Source organism: Fundulus heteroclitus, chromosome 3 (assembly GCF_011125445.2).
Source record: "Fundulus heteroclitus isolate FHET01 chromosome 3, MU-UCD_Fhet_4.1, whole genome shotgun sequence".
Taxonomy (NCBI): Eukaryota; Metazoa; Chordata; class Actinopteri; order Cyprinodontiformes; family Fundulidae; genus Fundulus; species Fundulus heteroclitus.
In genome coordinates, this window is record NC_046363.1 from 32,065,064 (window position 1) to 32,087,753 (window position 22,690).

Here is a 22,690-nt window from a genome sequence, read left to right on the forward strand (position 1 = left end):
TATCCTGATTGACTTTTTAATTCTAATTCCAGATATTTTATCTTTGCAAATGGGAACAGATCCAAACCTTTTTGTTAATGCATGGTGTGTGCCAGAGAGATCCTCTATCTCATTCCTATTGTTTCATATTGCACTTGAGCCACTTCGAATTAGGATTCGTACTCATCCTACTATTAGAGGCATCAAAATCGGTAAAACGGAAACCCGTGTAACATTGTATGCTGATGATCTATTGGTCTGTTTAACCGATCCTGAAATTTCTATCCAGGCTCTTTAGGGGCCAGAATATTTATGGCCATACAATAAATTAGGGAAAAAGTGTCAGAATCCCTGGGACATTGAATATTCTGTGTTAGGTTCCTGGGGATCCCACATCTTTGGTTTATGTTTTCCCACCTTATCCTTAGTCTGTTAATTTTATTTAGCTTTAGTTTCATTATCATTTAACAGTCCCTCCGTGAATTTGTGATGTTACGATCGCAACTGTTAGAGCAAATTCAGCCAATCCCTGGCTGAGCCAGATTGATCATGTGTAGCACTCTGTTCTGCACATTATCAATCTGGCTCTGCTCCCATCGAATCCGTTTGGGGAAAGGAGGGACATTCTGCAGAACCCTCTGAGCTGATTGGGCAAAGTGACACCTAGTGCCCACCTACCAAAGATTGGTTTTAGCCTATCACAGTATCAAGTTAAAACATAAGCAGCAGATGTCATGAGACACATCAAGCAGGTAAGCTGGTCGAGGCACATCTTGCTGTTCTTCTTTCAAAGATGAAATTGTGGATTCTTACAAAACAGATGTGATAGCAGTAGCTATGTGTGCGTCCTTCTGTGCTGCCGTGTTTATGTTGGTTTGGCTGTGGGCTCGTCAGCTATTGCTTTTGTCGTACCAGTATGTCCCGCCTTAGACCATAATACTGCAACGTCATTGGCCTGAAACGTTTTTGGTGCGGACACAAACAATTGAAGCTGGAGAGGTACAAGATGGATTTTCATGTGTTTGTGAGTGCATAAATACCGCAAGAATTCATCTTGTAGCAATCACCAATGTCACGAAACCTCTTCTGAAATTGCATTACATTTTTTTCCAACAAAATTCATGCCATGCAATCGACCCAGATGTAATCCGTTGTGTCTATCCTATACATTCCCAGCTTTCCATTCCAATCATCAAATTACCCTCCTCTCCCCGCTTCTAAGATAGAAGGTATTATCTCTTTTCTTCTCTAGAATTCTGTTGTATAATTTGGATATGATTTTATTGAACAGTCCTGATTTAATAGGATATGCAAATGATCCTGTTGTGAAGGCATTTATGGATCGGTTCAGCTCTTCCTTCCTACAAATCAACGTGAAAAAAAACTAGAGAGATGTTGATTGACTTTCCAACTGTCTTCCCCTCTGTTAGGATTAAGAATGAAGCAGTGGAGTCGGTCAACAACTGTCAATGGGCGAGAGGCGGGGTACACCCTGGACAGGTCCCCAGTCCATCGCAGGGCAGAAATAGCCCAGACTTTTGCCAAATTTTACTGTGATATCACCAAGACCTGCTGCGCGAGGATAGCACAGGTGTCGTGCCAAACGACTTATCCCCGGCAGCATTTGTATCTGCTGCCACAGGAAGTGCCACTAGTAGCTGGAGGTGCCACAGGAAGGCCCACTATTACCTCCAGCTGCCACCGGAAGTGCCAGTATCAGATGCCGCTGCCACAAATTGAGCTCGGCCCTGCTGGTATTTTTGTTGCACAATTTTAATGTGGATAGCTGATTATGCGGATGTTTTATTCTGGTTTTATTGAATCCATTCTCACTTTCTCCTTTATTTGTTGGTTTGGCTCCAAACAAAAATAGACTGCAGGGTATTGTAAGAGTGTGTGGCAAAATTGCAGGTATTAACCTGAATGGTGCCCTTTACCAGCTCAGAACTCTTGCCCGCTCCATCCTTGGGGATTAGAGTTACCCCCTGGCTGGTAAATTCCTGCTTCTTCCTTTGGGGCGTAGGTACACCCTGCCAAAATGTAGAACTCACAAGCTAAAATATTGATTTGTTCCTGCAGCTATTGCTCTCCTGAACAAGTGCTTGACCTGCCTTTGTGTGTGGGTCTGAGTGAGCTGAGTTTGTGCCTCTAGATGACAATGTGCTCAATAATTTCTGCAAACCTTTCCCTTCAGAGTAGTCGGTGATTATTTTGATGATTTAGGTTTGGAATTGACAAGGAATAATATATATCGCTTTAAAGCAAACTACACAGATCTTATTTAAAAATTTAAGGCCAACTTTTATGTATAAAGCAGTGTACTGATAACCATAATGGGGAGGGTCAATGGAATAAAAAACTAGATTCCTAAATTTTTTTCAGAATCTGCCGATTTGTTTACCTGCTGCTATCTTCAACAAAGTAGACTCAATGATATCACCCTTTGTGTTGGGACATAAAACACACACGATTACTAAGGCCCATACGCATAAATCAACAGATAAAGGGGGTCTTGGACATCCATTTTTCAAACATTACTATTGGTCAACTAACTCCAGAGCTCTCACCTACACCGAACGCTTCTGGATAAGTAATGGGACACCACCCCCTCCTGGCTGCAATGTGAAACACCCAGTAATAGCAACATTTCACCCTGCTCATGGTTATTTTCTGCTCCTAAACCAGATAAACAAATTCTGAATACTTGTGTAAAGAACACATTGCATATGTTGAAATAGATTAAAGAAGCTAATCAGTTCTATATATACCTCAATCTGTCAAAACCCCTTCTCCAGGCTGGGTCAGTTAGATGGCACATTTACTATTTGGAAAAGGAAAGGGATAACTATAGTTGATTTCTATATTAATATTTTTTTTGCATCACTGCATACCATACAGCATAACTGTATGGTATGGGAGCTGCACAGTCCAGGAGAGGGATGCCGTCTGCAGGATCTAGACTCAATTTGTGCAGAATGAGTCCAAAGAAGGGCCAGACGCATCTCGACTGATCCCACCCACCCAGGTAATGCATTGTTCGCCCCTCTCCCATCAGGAAAAAACTTCAGAAGCCTCAAAGCCAAAACAAATAAGCTTAGGAACAGCTTCTTCCCAAGAGCTTTGAGGGCAATCGCCCCCTGATAGGAGATAACAGTCCAACACTTTAAAATCAGCCCGTCATACATTGCACCCTACTATCTCATTATCTGTTATCTGTGACTTTTCTGAATGCTAAAGAAAAAGCAAAAAAAAAAAAAAAAACACTGCAACCCTTGTTCATTGCCTGTCTGTTTATAATTTTTTGCCTTCAGTATGTGTAATGTGAACCGAAGTGGCCAAAGAGAAATTTTGCCACAGTGAGAAATAAAAAATAAAAAGAAACGTTCCTCCTCCTGTTCCGGTTCAGACAAGTGGGTGGCAGAGAAAAGCGTATGCAAAACTGCCATATGTGTTTCTGTGTACGACAAAGGTGACAAAGGTCACATGGACATAGAAAATAAAAAAAGACTGTGCAAGCTGACTGAGTTTTTCTTTACATTGGAGAAAAGGGTTAAGATGAACCAGAAACAGATCATATATTTTGAGAAGACAGAATAAAGACAAACTTTATTGTCATTCTGTATGCAGAGTCTATACAAAAGGAATTTCCGTTGCATACAGCTTACGGCAGTGTAATGAGATTGCAGTTGGAATAAGATAACATTACAAATATAAAGTGCAACAGTGACAAGAATGTAACAATGCAGGAGAAAAACAGTATTTATTTATTTAAAAAAAAATCGTCAGAAGAATGTTCCGATGTTTATGGTGCAAAAATAATGGTGCAAAAAGGCATTAATATGAAAAGTTCAGTGCAGTACAAAACAATATGGTGCAAAAGTGCAGTAAACGTTCAGTTGTGTACTGTTTAAATGGTTTATAAAACGTTCGGCAATGACTAAAAGCATAACATGTTAATCACAATGACCTTTCCCTGACACGGTTGTTGAAAGGGTTGTCTTTCTGATGCAAGCCCAGGACCAAGGAGAGGAACTAGCTTTCTGTTGAGTCACTGAAGGGGACACTGCTTGTGCAAAGTCATTTCAAACACATCTCTACAAAAAATACTTATTTTCTGTTAAAGCAAACATGGCTGAGTTAGATCTGCTCCACAGCAAAATATGGATGATGAGACAAGGATGGTGAAGAAACCATTTACGATGAAGAAGGAAAATAAAGACTGGAGTATGCACATTTTTGTTGGTTAAATAAATGTATTTGTTACACTCTTACTTTTTTCAAAATATCATTTCTTTTTTTTTTTCTAGAACGACTTGTAAACTGAGCTATTATGTTATCTGGTTAATTTCCTAATACACAACAGTGATATTTCCAAACATATACATCTTTTTATAAATCTTACAGACTTGTCAAATGATATCTGAAAGTTATCTACCTATTATTTCTCACCACAGAGGGAAGGCATACTTTAAATATGTTAAAATAAAGTCTTCTTTAAGTAGTCAGAATATCATTAAACTCTTTCATGACTGGGTCAAGTTTCCTATTTTTTGCAAATATAAATATGGTCACCCTAACTTGCACCACTTCCACGTCAGAAGTTAAAAGGCAACTCTACCAAAATTAGTTAACAAACCTACTTCTAAATTTAAGAGAAGTTAAATCCATCCATCCTTTTTCTGACCCGCTTAATCCCTCATGGGGTTGTGGGGGTTGCTGGTGCCTATCACCAGTGTTCACTGGGCGAGAGGCGGGGTACACCCTGGACAGGTCGCCAGTCTGTCGCAGGGCGAGAAGTTAAATTGTGTTATTTATTATTATTTCTTTAGCACAACAGTTCCAGAGAAGGTCCCATGGTGGGATGTTCACCACTACAATGCCCATGAACTAAAACTGAGATGACCGTTTCCTAAGCACACACAGCTAGATTTCTGTGACTTATGATGAGCATTCTAATAGTCCTGGAAGGATAATTAACTCTCATTTAAAACTTTTCCTAAACACACAACAGAATAGGATAATATCACACCGTACCAAAAGCAGAGAAAAGTTAAGAAGAATGGAGCTTCATGTGAGTTTTCTCTATCAATACAAGCAGCTGCATGCCAGAGAGATTCCAGCGGTCCACCATGTCAAGCTCTTGTTTTAGTGAATTTATTTAGAGTTGAAAAGGTGATAATGAGCATTTTAACATGAAAATAACTCAACTGCGAAATTTCTTTGTGGAGCTGCATGTTTAATGCTTACAAGTTTCTTTCCATGTTCTTGTCTTATCTTTGAAAGCATGCATGTTAGGTAATTTCTAAAGAGTGTGTTTCTGCTTTGTGGTTAGTCTGTGCTGACCATGTAATAGACCAACATTCTGTTCAGAGGATGTTTTCTGCCTCTCTCGGTTCCACAGACTTACCATTCAACTCAGACGAAGAAAATAGGTGGATGAATCTTGTTCTTGCACGTCAACAAATCCCTTGTAGAAGCTGAAGCGAGGGAGATTCTAGCGTGCCATCCTCACCAGCTTTTCATGGAACACTTAAGAGAGAAAACTAACAAGTTTCATCACATTATAATTAGAAACTGCAGAACAACTAATAGATAAAACTCCCCAATGTATTACACGTGTGACTATAATGTATGAATCTTACAGACCTTCTAGGTCTAAGAAGCATTGTATTACAGGTGTGACAATAATGGATAAATCTTATAAACCTTTTCTGTCAATGAAGATTTAAATTCCAGCCATTCAGAAGAGAATAACTCTCCACTGAACACAAAGATGCCACATTATAATTAAATTTTCCTAATTTAAAAGTACGGAGCCCTAGAGGGGTCATTGCAAAATGTTTTGCATGTTGAGAGAATGTGCGCTCGTTTTACTAAATCGTACGCTCGTTTTACTAAATCGTGTGCACAATTTACTATATTGTGCTCTCGTTTTACTATAGTGTGAGCTCATTTTACTAAATTGAGCTCTCATTTTAAGCATAGTAAAACGAGGGCACAATTTATTAAACGAGTTCACTATTTACTCAAACGAGCGCATGATTTACGAGAGCACAATTTAGTGAACATGGTTATAGAACATTGTGTGCACGATCTACTTAAACGTGGCGACAATATGTAAAATGTGCACTCAATATTGTCTTGACAAGTAAAAATGAGCACGTTATAGTATATTCGAGATCTCGATCTACCAAAACGCACCCAAGAATAATTAAAACGTGTGCTCGAATAAGTTTTATTAATTCGAGGACTCAATTAAAAGAAAACGTGCTCACGTTTTATTAATTTGAGGGCTCAATTAAAGGAAACGTGCTCACAAATTATCACAACCTGAAAAAAAATATCACTTAAAGTGAGCTCTCCCGGGCTCCGTATAAAAGACCACTTAAAATCCAGTTACTTTCTTTTTTGTTTCAAGAAAATTGACTTTGTTATGATATCTTTTTCTGGGATGAACCCGGACACAGCACGCACACACAGAGTCAGTTCTTATGAGTGAGTTTTATTGAATAGTGTGGAAGATGGATGATGAGACCAGAGTCTTTCAACGGACGGAGGTGAAGGGTGTAGAAGCTGGCCGGCAGGAGGAGTGTGGAGAGACTGACCGGGAGGAACTCTGGAGCCGAACACTGGAGAGCAGAATATCTGAGCCGAGCGCTGGAGAGCAGAGCATCAGAGCCGAGCGCTAGAGAACAGAGCATCAGAGCCGAGCGCTGGAGAACAGAGCATCAGAGCCGAGCGCTAGAGAACAGAGCATCAGAGCCGAGCGCTGGAGAACAGAGCATCAGAGCCGAGCGCTGGAGAGCAGAGCATCAGAGCCGAGCGCTGGAGAGCAGAGCATCAGAGCCGAGCGCTAGAGAACAGAGCATCAGAGCCGAGCGCTAGAGAACAGAGCATCAGAGCCGAGCGCTGGAGAGCAACACATCTGAGCAGAGCACTGGAGAGCAGAACGTCAGAACCGTGCAGTGGAGAGCCGAACATCAGAGCCGTGCACTGGAGGGCAGAACTTCAGAGCCGTGCAGTGGAGAGCAGAACGTCTGAGCTGTGCAGTGAAGAGCTGAACCTCAGAGCCGTGTACTGGAGGGCTGAACGTCTGAGCCGTGTTCTGGGGAAAACAAACTGACGGAAAGTCTATGGGCTGACTGTAACAAAACCAGGTTGAACGGAGTCTTCAGGCTGACGGTAACAAAACGGAGCTGACAAGAATACTGGCAGAGAACTGAGCGGGAGTGAACGCTATGGACCGGCAACGGGAACAGAAAGAGGTGAGTCTTATAAAGCGGTGGAAACAGGTGGAAGCGGTTGCGGGTTAATTGCAGCCTGCCAGGTGAAGCCGATCAGGCTGCGCAGGAACGAGAGAGAGGGAGAGAGGTTCAGCATGCAGCCTATAAGCTGCATCCTGACAGACTTCTGTTACAAATCTATGTCTATATCCTATGTCAGGTTATGGTCAGGCTAGATTTACATCATTGTAACAAATCAGTCTGCGTGGAATCCTTTGCTTACGAAGTTAACAAATAACTGCAGCAGAGATCACAGAGAGAAAATAAGGTGGGGCTTGTTTTTTGTTTTTTTGGTTTTTTTGTACTTGTGAGTTTTTAACTTAGTTCCTCCTTTTTAAAACAGTTCCTGATGCTTCCTAATATACGGTAAACTCATTTAAAGCAAGACAACTTCTCTACTGAGCATTTGAGCCCATACGGGGTTTGGGAGTGCACCGAATCTTAAACAGGAAGTAAAACTTAAGGCGAAAAAGGAAAAAAACTGGTGAGTTATTTTCACAAATGGATACAGATGCTTTCAAGTTGTCATTAATTACAATTCTGTAACAAAGGTGGCCTATGTAGAAATAAAGGAAAACTACAGTTAAATTACTGCATGAAATGTTTGTAGTTTTTGTGTTTGTTTCTTTATGCTAAAAGTGTACCGAATAAAAAAAATGTAAGATTGTGTTTTTCACTTTTTAGTTTTATTTTACATTAGATGATAATCTAATGTGATGATTTATTAAAGATCATTTAGATGCTCTGTAAAAACCTAGTGAATTTGTTTTAAATTAATGAACTTTAATCTGTGGAACCTTATTTGCCCACCAAATTAGATTATCAGGATACTACAGGACAGTACATTACATGTGTTATATTCATCTAGCAAGATGAACAGACTTCTGATTTTTCTTCTCATCGCCTCTTTACTGCAAGGTGAGTTTTTACCGAAATAATTTAGATTTTCTTCAATATTATGTAACTGGGAACATAGATGGGTATATTTTAAGCTTTCCAGATCCCCCTTCGTGTAAATCAATCCCAGATGAATGACAGATTAAAACCATAAATGAGTAAATTCTTACTTGAGTACAGCAATGTCCATGTAAAGGAGATTGACAACATTATTTATAATACATACTGATAAAAAATAATATTTGAAGGAGTCCAGCATTCATGTTTAATCTGACACATAAGGCAGCAGTGACATCCTCAACTAATTTCACTGATAATTTTACACTATATTCTTGAAAAATGTACAAGTCTGTTTTATTTGATCAGTGTTTCTATCTTAACATTTTGTTTATACCAACCTCATTAGCCATATAATCTAAAATAATAGAAAATGTATCTATTTACAAATGAATTAGCTACATAACTTTTGTACCGCATTTCTAATAAAATCATCCACACTTCGTCAACGCACTGCCAAACACTAAAAGAAATGAAAGATAAGTAAACAGGAACCAAAGTATTCAAGATCCTATGTGGTTGACAGTATTTTAAATAAAAGATAACTAGCAATGTTTCTTATTAGTTCATTAGGCTTAGCAGACACGGTCGAATGCCTTCTCCAACGCAGATATTAAATCTTATTTTTACTATTTGTATTTTCTTATCATGGTAAATGTTCACAACACAGCTTCATTCTCTCCTAATTTCTCTTTTGTTTTGCAGGCAACAACTGTGATACGTTTGAGGTTAATTTGCCACAGAATGTACAAGTTGTGACAGGATCCTGTGTGACCGTCCCCTGCTCCTTTAACATACAGAGGAAATATGGTTCCAACTTAAATGATAGATGTGTAGCTAAATGGGTTTTCTATCCAAAACAAGATCCACAACTAACTGAGACAAATCCAGTAACAGGAGACTTAACAAAGAAAAACTGCACCACAACATTCAGCAACATGCAGCCTCGTCACAGCAATGTTTATAACTTCAGACTGGAATGTAACAATGATCTGAAGTATACTTATGATAATCTACGTGTAAACATTGATGTCATAGGTATGTTGCATTTTCCACATAAACTATGTTAAGTCCACTCACTTTCTATTCATTGCATTTTATTGATAATTAGACAAAGCTGAAGAAAATACTTTAATGAACACTAACTCTGGACCTTCCTCCCAGATAATTTTCCCTCACCAACTCTGACTCCGTCCACACTGAGGGTGAAGGAGGGAGACTCAGTGAGTCTGACCTGCTCTGCTCCAGCTCCCTGTGTGCCTCATCCTCCAACTCTGATATGGACCCACACACTGGGGCACACTCAGGAGACATTACAGGAGGATTGGGACAAAACTCTGGTTAAGACCTCTGTTCTGAGCTTCACTGCTTCTCACCTCCATCATAGACAGACAATCTCCTGCTCTGCTGTCTACAAGAAACAAGATGGCAGTTCTGATGCATCTCTTACCACGAGTGTAATGCCAGATGTTTTGTGTAAGTTAATTTGTCTTCTCGTCAAATTTTAAATTTCCTAAAAGTATTTAGCTATTCTTTCCAAACACTTATGAAAGCCTCCAGTCTCAGTCATTTATTATGTTACTCTTCTAAACACTCAATAAACCTGAGCCTTGTCTAAGCAGGGTTTTGCTTTATTTTAAAAGCTCACATGTTAAACATGTTTAGATCATGTAGCTGCCACCCTACAGAGGCGATGTTCTAATCCTGTCCTACTTGTTTTATCAAGTGTGACTCCATCAACCTGTTATAGGAGAAGTGCTCTAAATGTTGTTTTGGCACAAACCATTACAAAGTTAGAATGATTCGGTAGTAAAGTTCAGTCAACCTGTTGAAAAGTTTAACTCTTAAAATTTGATGACACTCATGGGTTTTACAATAAAGTTCAAATGTAGTAAATGCTAAAAACAGAAAAGATCTTTCAGGCTTTCTTTATTTGATTTCGTTTCCTATTTGTTTGTCATACCATCAATACAAAAAAGTTATTTCTTTTTGCTTCTTTAAATAGTTACAATCATTTGCTTTTCTTCCTTTAGATGCCCCTAAAAACACAGCAGTTTCAGTCCATCCCTCTGGTCTGGTTCTAGAGAACAGTGAAGTGACTCTGACATGCAGCAGTAATGCCAACCCAGATGTGAAAAAATACACCTGGTACAGAGCTGATGGAAGACATGAAACTGTCTTTGGGACTGGAAGGTAGGGCTGGATGATAATTCAATAACAATATATATCGATCGATAGACAAATATCGATGATAGAAAAAAAGGTTAATAAAAAGTTCAATAGAATAATAGTTTTCCTTCTTTTTACATTCTAGGCTATCATGTAAGTTAATATTACAGTCATTATATCCTCCCAACCAATTACAACGCAGACCCAGGAACCAAGCTCGCACACATTCTTTTTGACTAAAAAAGTTGGTTCATCAAAGGGTTAAGTTTGAATTCAGTGTTCATTATCTAAAAATAGGTCACTAAGCAACAGCATAAAATGGCCAGGGGTGCACATAAAATATATTGTTTGAATTTGTTGATAATTATTGATATCCATCAATATGATTTGTATTTTATCAATATTCTTTTTTTTCTATATCGCCCTGCCCTACTGGAAGGATTTTAAATGTTAAAGTTTCTACAGCCAGAAATATTTTTTTCTGCAAGGCTGAAAATTATCTTGGAGAAGGACGTTCCACCATGAAGCACATCAATGTTCTGTGTATGTATCACACTGGAGAAAACCTTTTGTTCCAATTTATAACACCAAGCTACCATTTGTCATTTATATAATTGAGTGTACTAAATACCATGCAGAAAGCTGTTTTGTAAATGCAAAAGAAGAAAAAAAGATAATTATTTTGTTGCATAGATTTATTTTTTGGGACTGGTCCAATTTAAAATATTACCTAAACTACATAAATAAAAGGTCACTAAAGAGGTATAAACTTTTCCTGAACCTACATCATGTCAACATTTGAATCTACTGATTCATTTATCAAGATTATATTCAACTTTAGGATAAACAATAACAATGAGCTCAGCAGATAGAAAATAACATTAAAACAACAAACCTTGTGTAGAAACAACAAATCTCACTTTAACATAAACTTAAAGTGTGTGTCTGTCTAGGGTTAACTTTTTGGTTAAAATGATTCTGTTCCTTATTAAATGAAGTTACTTGTGCAGTGTAGAGAAGCTTGAAATTTGACTAAAGTAAGAGTAGCAATACTTCTTAGTATTATGACTCAATTTAAAGTAAGAAGTACAGTGCTGTAAAACTGCTCTGAAAACTACATTGTGTCCAAAACGTTACTCAAGTAAATGCAACTGAGCAAATCTAACTAGTTACTACCCATTTCTGTGCTCTACTCAAATCATGTTAGGATGTGAATTTACTGAGTAATTAAGGCAGGATTACATTTAACTTTATGAAAATTGTTGTTGTTATTGCTGTCAAATATAGTTTGAAATGAGCAGAGAAAATATTTTTAAACTTTGATGACAGGCAGGTGAAACAGGTCTGAAAATAAACTGCATTGCTGCTTCAATTTTAGCAAATGTTAAGCATAAAAAGGAGGTTTAAATTCCTGATTTAAAAAAAAAAAACAACACAGCCAGAAAGATAAAGATAGAGATCTGGCTTCATTTACACTTCTAAAGATTAGTAAGACTGGTAAAAAATATAAAAATAATAATAAGAAATAAGAAAAAAAAGTTTGAAGCTTTAAGTGAAAGCAAAAAGCTACAGATGAGACTTGGTTTAAATACCTATATTTCTTTCCTTGCTTTGTTGCTTATCCTACCACTAAATCTAAAAAAAAAAAAATATTTTCTCCCAAATGTTCATAAAAACATGTTTTATAATCTTGCTACTTTATCTTGTGTTTTAATCTTCTATTTTACTGCTTTATTTTTAGGTATTTTTTTGCTTCTTTATATAGTTTCAAATCATTTCCTTCTCTTTTCTTTAGATTCCCCTAAAAACACAGAAGTTATTGTCAGTCCCTCTGGCCCAATTCTAGAGAACAGTGAAGTGACTCTGACTTGCAGCAGTAATGCCAACCCAGCAGTGAAGAATTACACCTGGTACAGAGTTGATGGAGAACATGAAACTGTCTTTGGGGCTGGAAGCATTTTAAATGTTAAAGTATCAACAGACAGCAAAACTTTTTTCTGCAAGGCTCAAAATTTTCTTGGAGAAGGACGTTCCAACCCCAGTTCCATCAATGTTCTGTGTATGTATCACACTTGAGAAAACCTTTTGTTCCAATTTATAATACCAAGCCACCATTCACCAATTATATGATTAAGTTAACAAAATCTCATACTCACCACTCTTTTGTAATTCCAAAAGGAAAAAAAATAATGCAAATATTTTGTTGTACTGGTTAATTTTTGGATTCAGCACAATTCAAAAATACCAACTGACCTACACTAATCAAATTCACTACATTTAAATTTAAATTAACTGATTAATTAACCCATTATTACATTTAATTTTGGGATAAATCATTCCCGTTATCTCAGTTAAATGAAGTTCAAAATCAGCTAAAAAAGTTAATTATTAAACTTTGATGACTGACTGGTAAAACTTGCCTGAAAATAAACTTCATTGCTGGTTCAAGTTTAGTAAATATTTAGGATAAAAAGGAAGTTTAAAGTCTGGATTAAAAAACAAACAACAACCAGAAAGCTAAAGATGAAGATCTGGCTCGAATTAAGCTGCTAAAGTTCACTAAAGCTGTTAAAAAATGTAAACTCTTAAATTTCATGTCACGTATGAGTAAGTAAGCAAAATGTATTTATATAGCAAATTTTACAGGATAAAAACCAGAAAGTACTTCACAATAAAACCATAAAAACAACACAGAACATAAAAAAAGAGATAAACAACATACATTCAACATCATACGGCATAAAACCATAAAAGCCAATCCGAATAAATTAGTTTTCAGGTGCCTCTTAAAATTATGAACAGAGTCAAGACAGCTTGAAGATGGAGGTAACACATTCTACAGTCTTGGCACCACAACTGTGAAAGATTTCTCCCCTCTGGTCCCAAGATGAGTTTGTGGAATCATTAACAGCCTTTGACTGGAGGATCTCAAACTGTAAAAGGCTGTAAAAGGTTGGTAATATAAGCTGGAGCATGACCACAATGCAAAGACCAAAATTTTAAAATGAACAGGAAAAGAGAGATGTGTGAAGCTTTAAAAAAAAGGCAAAAACCTAAAGATGACCCTTGGCTTAACAACCTCCTTTTTATTGTTCTTGTGTAAATAGCTTAAAAACTCCCTTTAGGGACTAGAAAGAATTTAAATGTTAAAGTATCCACAGACAAAGATTTTTTTTTTTTTTTTTTTTTGCAATGCTGGAACTGATCTTGGAGAAAGACAATCAAACTTCAGTCATATTAATGTTCAAGGGATGTTTCATGTCAGAAAAGCTGTTGTCCCAATATGTCCATATGAAGGAAAATAAATTGGTGATCATGAATCATTATTACACAAAACAATTGGATATCAATTGAGGAACAGCAATACTCAGTCGACTGGAAAACACAGGTTGGACTCTTGCTGATAAATGACATTCATCTAAGAAATTGCTGAAAGAAAAGCATAAAGTTTAGGTACAATAGTTTAAAAGGATACAAAATTGTCTTGTACAATATGTTATGAAAATATCTAAACCTATTTAGAAAAATATCTAAACCTCTGGAATATACGGTGGCCCTGAGGTGCAAAGCGCTACAACTTTAAGGAAAGCACTCCAACATTAATGAAAGCGCTACAACAATACGGAAAGCACTCCAACTTTAAGGAAAGCACTCCAACATTAACAAAAATATTACAACATTAACAAAATCACTTCAACATTAACAAAAGCACTTCAACATTAACGAAAGCGCTACAACATTTAGGAAAGCGCTGCAACATTTAGGAAAGCGCTACAACATTAACAAACCGGAAGAGGTACGTCCCAGTGGGAGACCTAAGAAATCGCTGATTGGACTACAGCTCGTTTTTACTTTTGAACCGAAAGTTATTCTGGCTTTAATGTGTTTTTAAAAACCATGAATGTTCTCGGTGATCCAAACCGTAAGATGCAGTATAAAACGCCACTTAGTCTGTTTTTAAGTTTCGCTTTTATTAATTATGCTTTTTTTTTTTACTACATGCGCTGTGTTTCTGTACCTCAACGCTCTGGTCTGCTCCTCTCCCCTCCCTCCCCTCGGACCCAGGGGCTTTTATCAGCGGCAGCATTATCACTACGTTTAATGTCTTTCCACTCCTACCAAAATGTCCTAATTAAAATCAATAGGAGAGTCCGTAGCTGTGTTTCATGCTATTTTCTTTTTAACGACACAGAACCAGAGGCGCTTCGGTGGGCGTGCTGCCTTGGCTTGAATTCAGGTGCGCAAAATTACGTTACATATAATTTAGGTGTGCACTTTTAAGGGTCATTTCAACAAGCTTGTAACATCGGAGCTTCAGTTCAGACCCAATATTCATTCTCTTCCCTCTAAAGGAGCCCTATACAGTCTTTATTTATGCTTTTCCCGTTATCCCTCGCGCGCAACGCACCAGGGTAAAATAGAGCAGCTGCGGATCATGCGTAAAGACGCCCAACAACCCCCCCCCCCCCCCCCCAGAAGCAGATTGTATGTTATCGTAGTTGATAATGAAACTACAGCTTATCATTAATCTATCCATGTTGGTCTCATTTGTGAATGAGGCGGAGTTTGATCAAGCCTAAAAGGTCCAACATTTCCCCTCAGCTGTAACCCTTAAAGCATACAGGGCTGCGTCGTTCACGCTGCGTCTTTACGCATGATCCGCAGCTGCTCTATTTTACCCTGGTGCGCTGCGCGCGAGGGATAACAGTGGGGGAAAAGCATAAATAAAGACTGTATAGGGGTCCTTTAGAGGGAAGAGAATGAATATTGGGTCTGAACTGAAGCTCCTGATGTTACAAGCTTGTTGAAATGACCCTTAAAAGTGCACACCTAAATTATATGTAACGTAATTTTGCGCACCTGAATTCAAGCCAAGGCAGCACGCCCACCGAAGCGCCACTGGTTCTGTGTCGTTAAAAAGAAAATAGCATTAAACACAGCTACGGACTCTCCTATTGATTTTAATTAGGACATTTTGGTAGGAGTGGAGAGACATTAAACGTAGTGATAAGGCTGCCGCTGATAAAAGCCCCTGGGTCCGAGGGGAGGGAGGGGAGAGGAGCAGACCAGAGCGTTGATGTACAGAAACACAGCGCACGTAGTAAAAAAAAAAAAAGCATAATTAATAAAAGCGAAACTTATAAACAGACTAAGTGGCGTTTTAGACTGCATCTTACGGTTTGGATCACCGAGAACATTCATGGTTTTTAAAAACACAGTAAAGCCAGAATAACTTTCGGTTCAAAAGTAAAAACGAGCTGTAGTCCAATCAGCGATTTCTTAGGTCTCCCACTGGGACGTACCTCTTCCGGTTTGTTAATGTTGTAGCGCTTTCCTAAATGTTGCAGCGCTTTCGTTATTGTTGGAGTGCTTTCGTTAATGTTGAAGTGCTTTTGTTAATGTTGTAATATTTTTGTTAATGTTGGACTGCTTTCCTTATTGTTGTAGCGCTTTCCTAAATGTTGTAGCGCTTTCCTTATTGTTGTAGCGCTTTCATTAATGTTGTAGCGCTTTCCTTATTGTTGTAGCGCTTTGCACCTCAGGGCCACCGTAGGAATACAACATATCTATGAATTTTCAGTAAGAAAACAATCTTGCAAAATTACCTTTGCAAGACCAGAGGGCATCAATTCATGATATTAATTCAGGAGAGTACTTTCAAATATATATTTGCATGTTTTCTTTCTGATTAAAGCAAGACTAGATTTCAAATGTCTTTTTTCAACTTCATTATCATTTAAACATTTGTCATTACAGTCCCTTCAAAGATCCTGCCCTCATCTAACTGCACTAAAACCACAAGTCAGGTCAACTGTTCCTGTGAAACGATGGGAAACCCGTCTCCAACGACACTTTGGCATCTGAATGGCCGACCTGTTAATCAATCTAGCCAGGTGGTGGTCACAAATGAGTCTCTAAATAGCTCATATCTGAGGAGCATCATTACAGTGAATGAACCACATGGCAGGGATCTGTCCACCTTGCTCTGCTTCAGCTACAACTCTTGGGGATCAGCCAGTAAAAGGTTTTGTGTCAGCTGCCTTGAGAGCTCAAGAGAAGATCAAGGTCTGTCTTTTGTCTCTGTAAATATATGGAACAAAAAGTATATGCTGCAGCAGCTTAATTCTTCTATTCTTTGATCTTCTTTTTGCATTGAAGGTCAGATCCCAAAGTCTGTCTTCATTGCCACAGTTACTGCTCTTCTACTCATAGTATGTGCCTTGCTGTTTGTTGTCTGGTAGGTGAAGCCATATCATCTGATTTTATCTTTATACATTTTTTCCCCTCTATAGCCTTCTGTTATTGACTAATGAAAGAAAAAGACAGACACTAGATCTTCTGCATGTTTTCCAGGTTTCAGAAGACTCACTATAAACCCACAACGATCACAGGTGATTCTGGGACAGTTGCTCCACGTCAACATTTGATGAAAGAGATAAATGAGGTACATTGACCCAAGTTTTGCAAAAAAAAAAAAAAAAATTCATTTTATAAATACCTGAAGTTTTCCCTTCAATCTTAGGTACCAAACCCAAATGAAGATGCAATTTATGCCAACTCAGCGGAACTTGGTCACGTAGTGAACCCCCAACCTTCAAATCCAAATGAAGTTAACTGCACCAGCTATATGACCACTGACAATGCAGGAGAAACCAGTAAAAGCTTGGAAAAGAAAGACGAAGATGTGGTTTACACCAGTGTGAACTGGTCAAAGAAGAGAAAATCAAAGAAGGGAGAGAATGACGTGAACATGAATCCTTCTGGTGACTCCTATTTGGAGGAGGAGAAGTTTGAGAGGGGGGGCATGCTTTTTGTGAACTCTGCGATGGAAATGGGAAGTCTGTATGCAGAAGTTAAGATTAGACCTGGAAGAAAGGAAATCATAGAGTGAAAATGCTAAGGTTAAATTAAAGAACAAGTGAGTCTGGTAATAAAGACAAACAATTTAAATGGAGGAGCTGTTTTTAAGGCCATTGAGGATGAAAAGAACAATATCCTAATATTTCTTAGGATGAACCAGAAATGGTCAATATATTTTGAGAATTGCTTAGAATCTCTGAAGATTGAACACTTTTTCATTGCAGTTCTTTCACAGAGTTGTTGAAAGGTTGTCTTACTGATGCAGAGCCATTGGTCCAAGGAGAGGAACTAACTTTAAGTTGAGTAACTGAGGGGGACACTGCTTGTGCAACGTAATTTCAAAGAAATCTTTCACAACTTTGTGTCCAGCCAAACACTACTGAATAAGATTCGCTCTACAGAAAAATACTGTTAGGCAGAAAACCATGGTGAAGAAAAAAATTAGGATGAAAAAGAACAATAAAGACTGGAATATACACATTTTTGTGCGTTGAATAAGTGTATTTATTAGACTGCTGCAAATTCTTTTTTGTCATACCATTGAAAAGAAAAGGGGAAAAAAAACTTTTTTCTCATAGTATCACTTTAACTTTTTCTTCATTTGTTTGTCTCAAAAAGTGTGCTATTATAGTTGCAGGTTAATTTTCTAAATCTTTTTAGATCTTGTTGAATTGTCAAAGCCTATCTGAAAGTTATTTTATTATTCTTAATTATACATGAATGCCATACTTTTCATATGTTAAGATAAAGTATTCTTTAAGTAATCATTAAACTTTTTATGACTGGGTCAAGTGTACTCTTTTTTTGCCAATATTAATTTACTCACCCTAATTTATACCACTTCTGCCAGGAGGAATGGACCAGAATTCAGCAAACTATTGTGAGAAGCTTGTCAAAAGATACCCACATGTCATGATTTAAGTTTTTGTGTGTTTTGGATTTTTCAATCAGCCTGTCATCTCTCCGCCACCAGTCATCAACCAATCAACTCATTCTCCCTCCAGCCACCACCCTACTCTAGATTATCTCCACCTGTTGCCACTAATTAATCAACTCTGGTCACCGGTTCACCAGCCTACATATAGCTGCCTCAGCCAACTCATCGCTGCCAGAATGTTGTGTCACTTCTCTTCTCACCCAGTTTGATGTGGCTCTCCTCTACCTGTTCATGTGTGCTCAGCCAGCTGGACTCTTCTGTTAAGGTCCTCTGTGTCTGCGTGCTGCTAGTGATGGTGAGATGAAGCCTCATGAGGCATTGAACCACTTGAGCCAACTGGTTCGAGAAAGGGCTCATTTTTTGGAGCTTCATGTGCACACGGAACCACCTACTGGCCAGGTGTATAATCACAGCCAGCTGTATCTTAACAGGTGTGATGCCTTGATTTTTTGTCTATTATGGCTCTTGGAAATGACTTCACAAAAGGTGTAGGACGAAATCATTTGTCTACATAAATTGTGTATATACACATATGTGTATAATAAAATATTGTTTGAATGTATTCTCTGTGTGTAATTATTCCCAAAATAGTAGTGTCATGTGATATGGCATGGTGTGTAATAATCAGACCTCTCAACTTTGATCAAAAGTTAAGAGTGAGATTATGCTCATTTTGTGGGCGGGAGGGGGGGGGGGGTTATGATCAACAATTTTCCCCTCAGCAGCAACACTAAAGCACACAGAGGTTCACGCTGCGTCTTTACGCACGATCCAGCTGCTGATGTCTCCCTCTTTTCAGCTCAATGCACTTCTAGACTGTTACAGTTTATAACATTCTCATCACCTTTCACAGCGACAGGTTTCTCAGTCAGTCGCCGCGCTGACCAGACAAATCTCTATTGCTCTCGTCAGTGCGCTCTGGGCAGATTTTACCCCCGTTGGTGCGCTGCGTGCGACGGATAAACAGTGGGGAAAATGCATAACTAAAGACTATAAAGGGCTCCTAAAGGGAACAAGGGTTCTGACAAGTCTGAGATGAAGCCCCTGATGTTACAAGTTCTTTAAAATTACCCTTAAAAGTGCGCACCTGAATTAAAGCGCGAGGCAGCAGCCCACCGAAGCGCCACTGATTCTATGTTGTTAAAAACGAAAGAGCATGAAACACAGCTTCTAACTCTCCTATTGACTTTAACTGGCACACGTTGCTACCGATGTGAGGACATTAAACGTAGTGATTCACGTTTTGAATGATGAACGGTGATAAAAGCATCTGCTCCGAGGGAAAGGATGGGGGGAAGAGGAGCAAGCGCTGAGGCACTGAAATATGGTGCATGTAGTTAAAAAAATGCAGAATTAATAAAAACGAAACTTATAAACAGACCAAGTGGCGTTTTAAACTGCATCTGGTTAGCAGAACTGTTTTATGATCCAGCGTGCAGCCATGACTGTTTCTGAATGAACCGGTCATCTGGCAAAATCTGAGCCACTTCCCGAAGCAGTCAGGTGGTACAGCCGGGCAGCGAGGCTTCGGACGTCATCGTTTTCGGCTCCTCCCCTAAATGAAGCAAGCCTCGATACGCGCTTTACGGAAACGCCCCCTCCATTACTCGACACACGCCTCGAAGCCTCGGCACATCACGTAACATCACTACGTGCTGCAGTTCTGTTTCTTTGTGAGTTCCAGCTGCTTGCGTTGCCTGTTCTGGTTTTTCCCCCGGTCTACATTGCCTGTTCTGCTCTGTCACTACCTGCATCCTCTGGTCTCCTGCTCATCCCTGCCTGCCTTCACCTTTTATCTAGGCAAAACAATGCATGTACCTTTTGCCCCCCCCCCCCCCAAACATATTTTGAACCCCCCCCAAAAAAAAATGCTCTTGAGAAATCTCTCTCTAACTGTTACGGCCAGTGGCCTTTTTGTCTGTTTTGTTTTTCTTTCTAATATGTTTGCAGGTGTAGTTGCATCTTCCTGCCAGCTGGGGCCACTCTGGAACCTTGCAGACCTCCCGAAGTCTCCTCCTGGCTTACCTTCAGCTACTTCCTTCTACCATCATCCCCATTCTGGATTGGACACTCGCCTGATTGCCTCACCAATCCGTGGAGAGCCCTCCTTATTTAAACTCAGCTCTCCCTCTCAATCAGGGCAGCTGTGTTTTAGAGCAGCTTGCCACACTGCCGGTTGTGTTTTGTTTGTTGTGATGTGTTTTTGTTTTCACTCGTCTGGCAATTTGCCGTGGCACTCGGTTTTAGCCTTTCAACTCCTGGTTGTGTTACTCGTCCCCTGTTTTCTGTGACACTTTGTTAACCTGTGTATTGAAGGCTGTGTCACTCGTCTGGCAATTTGCAGTGGCACTGGTTTTAGCCTTTCAATTCCTGGTTGTGTTACTAGTTTGATGTTTTGGTTTTGTCTTGTGGTTTGTTTAGTGTTGATGCTGTTTCCAGCATCAACACCTTAGTTCTTGTGGCCTTAAGTCATTTTTGGGTTTCTTTTGTCATTAGATCATGTCCTGTCCTTTTTGGTAGTGTACGTATTGTTTCTATAGCCAACTTATCAATAAATTGTTAAATTTTTTCTCAAACTCTTTTGTGTTGGCTTTTTATGTTACCTCCCCTGTACCCCTAGACCTTTGGGGTCGTAACCCTAACCCTAACCCACATGCTAATGGATTTCACTAAAATTTCAGTGGGCATACCAATCACCCCACTGCAATAGTTTTTCATCTGCATCCTCCTGCTTTGCCGTGTTTATTTTGGTTCAGCTGTGTGCTTGGTCTCAGCAGCGCTTGCTTTTGTCACAGCTGTATGCCCCGCCTTAAACCATTATACTGCAACATGATTTGCCTGGAAAATTTTTTGTCCTGTCCTGAACGGTTGAGGCGGGAGCGGGACAAGATGGATTATCATATGTTTATGAACACACAAATACAGCGAGAATTCTACTTGCAGCAAAGGTTATTGAATAATAAATGTAATTCAGATATAGATACAATATTTACGATACGATGTTTGGAGGAAATTTGCATCTGACTTAGAAATGCACCTAGGAGGACAGCAATGCTCCAACTACTGGTTGCTGAAGTGCGAGCCACCAGAATTGACTCCTAGATGCTGTAGGTGTCGAAACATTTTCAGAACAACTGAGCCAAAGTGTGGTTGCCTCCAATTTAAGCCTTCTTGCTTTTGCCATGACCTGCATAATTAAGAATTTGCAAAGGCAAAATCAGGAAGGATATCAGAGTTGGGGAACTTAACAAAACTGGCATATAATGGGCATAATTTCCAGAGTTATGATGGTGTCAATTTGATGCTTAAATAGTGCCAAACACAGATGTCAGTAATCAGGGCAGTAACAGGTGCTAGTAATCAGAGGATAGAGCTGGAACCAGTGTCCGAAATTAACTTCCTGATTCACCAGCCAAGTTGGCCGGTAGATGTAAAAAGCAACCAGCCAAGGATATTTTTTACCGGCCAAAATATTAATCCTGATCAGACCTCTCAATTTTTACCAAAAATTAAGAGTGAGATTATGTTAATTTGGTGTGGGGGGGCGTGGTTGGGGGTGTGGCCAACTGGACCCTGGAAGAGAAATCTTTGTTTCCTGACTTTGATAGGAAAATATTAAGTGTATTATAAAAGGCACAATATGAATTATCAGATTTACATCCAGGCAATTAGAAAACACTACAGATTATCATTATTCTATCCATGTTGGTCTCATTAGTGAATGAGGCAGGGGCTCTGCCTCATGAAGCTCTGAGCTTCATCAAGCCTATACCGTCCAACATTTTTCTCTCAGCTGCCACACTTAAAGGCATACTATGCAACATTTTTCAGTTAATTAATGTGTTCCATACCGTTTTGGATGATTAAATGAGTCATTTCAGGTCGAACAAATGTTTTCTCGGTTGCCCTGGTGGTCTGTGGGGGAAATACCGTACTTGCAATTGCAAGAGCCCTCGGCCCGCACACACAGGCTCAGAAGTCTTGTGCAAAACCGCGAGAGTCGGTCTTGCTTTACGGCGAGAACTCCATGTGTTTTTGCCCTGCCATTCACTATATGCACGCGCGAAAGCAACAAAGAACCGCGTGTTAACATCAAATAAACAGCATTATTATTATTATTTTATTTTTTTATTTATTTTTTGGAATGTTGGCGAGGCGGTTGCGTGAGCCCGACGAGGCGGCCGCAGCGGCCGCCTCGTCAAAATAGCACTGCGGGAAACCCTGATGTTCATACTTTCACTGTGTTAGTCATTGTTTGTACTGCCGTTTTTTTGACTTTTCGTTGCGTTCGCCTGTCTGCTAAGCTCAAAATAACCGCGCCTGGCTTGATGGAGAAACCAGAACAGCTGAGCATCTTTATGACAGTGCACTTTTACTTTCGCCCTCTGGGGGGAGCCTCGCTGGAAAATCAACCCCGGTTGCATAGTATACCTTTACAGCACGCTGGGGTTCGCGCTGCGTCTTTACGCTGATCCAGCTGCTGGATAAACAATGGGGAAATGCATAA

At 39.2% G+C, this 22,690-nt stretch overlaps 1 protein-coding gene across 1 annotated transcript; it reads left to right on the forward strand.

Moving 5' to 3' along the window:
- Window positions 1-8,134: 8,134 nt before the first annotated feature.
- Window positions 8,135-18,181, forward strand: LOC118557687 (sialic acid-binding Ig-like lectin 9). The gene is made up of 7 exons (XM_036127810.1): window positions 8,135-8,180; window positions 9,081-9,254; window positions 9,381-9,692; window positions 16,143-16,451; window positions 16,545-16,623; window positions 16,740-16,830; window positions 16,909-18,181. The coding sequence occupies exons 1-7, from the start codon at window positions 8,135-8,137 to the stop codon at window positions 17,275-17,277; spliced, it is 1,380 nt and encodes a 459-aa protein (XP_035983703.1). The 3' UTR covers window positions 17,278-18,181.
- The last annotated feature ends 4,509 nt before the right edge of the window (window positions 18,182-22,690 follow it).

Coding starts and splice junctions, on each gene's coding strand:
- LOC118557687 (XM_036127810.1), top strand. CDS start 8,135: ATGAACAGACTTCTGATTTTTCTTCTCATCGCCTCTTTACTGCAAG. Junction 9,693..16,142: donor TGTAATGCCAGATGTTTTGT/GTAAGTTAATTT, acceptor TTGTCATTACAG/TCCCTTCAAAGATCCTGCCC. Junction 16,624..16,739: donor GCCTTGCTGTTTGTTGTCTG/GTAGGTGAAGCC, acceptor CATGTTTTCCAG/GTTTCAGAAGACTCACTATA.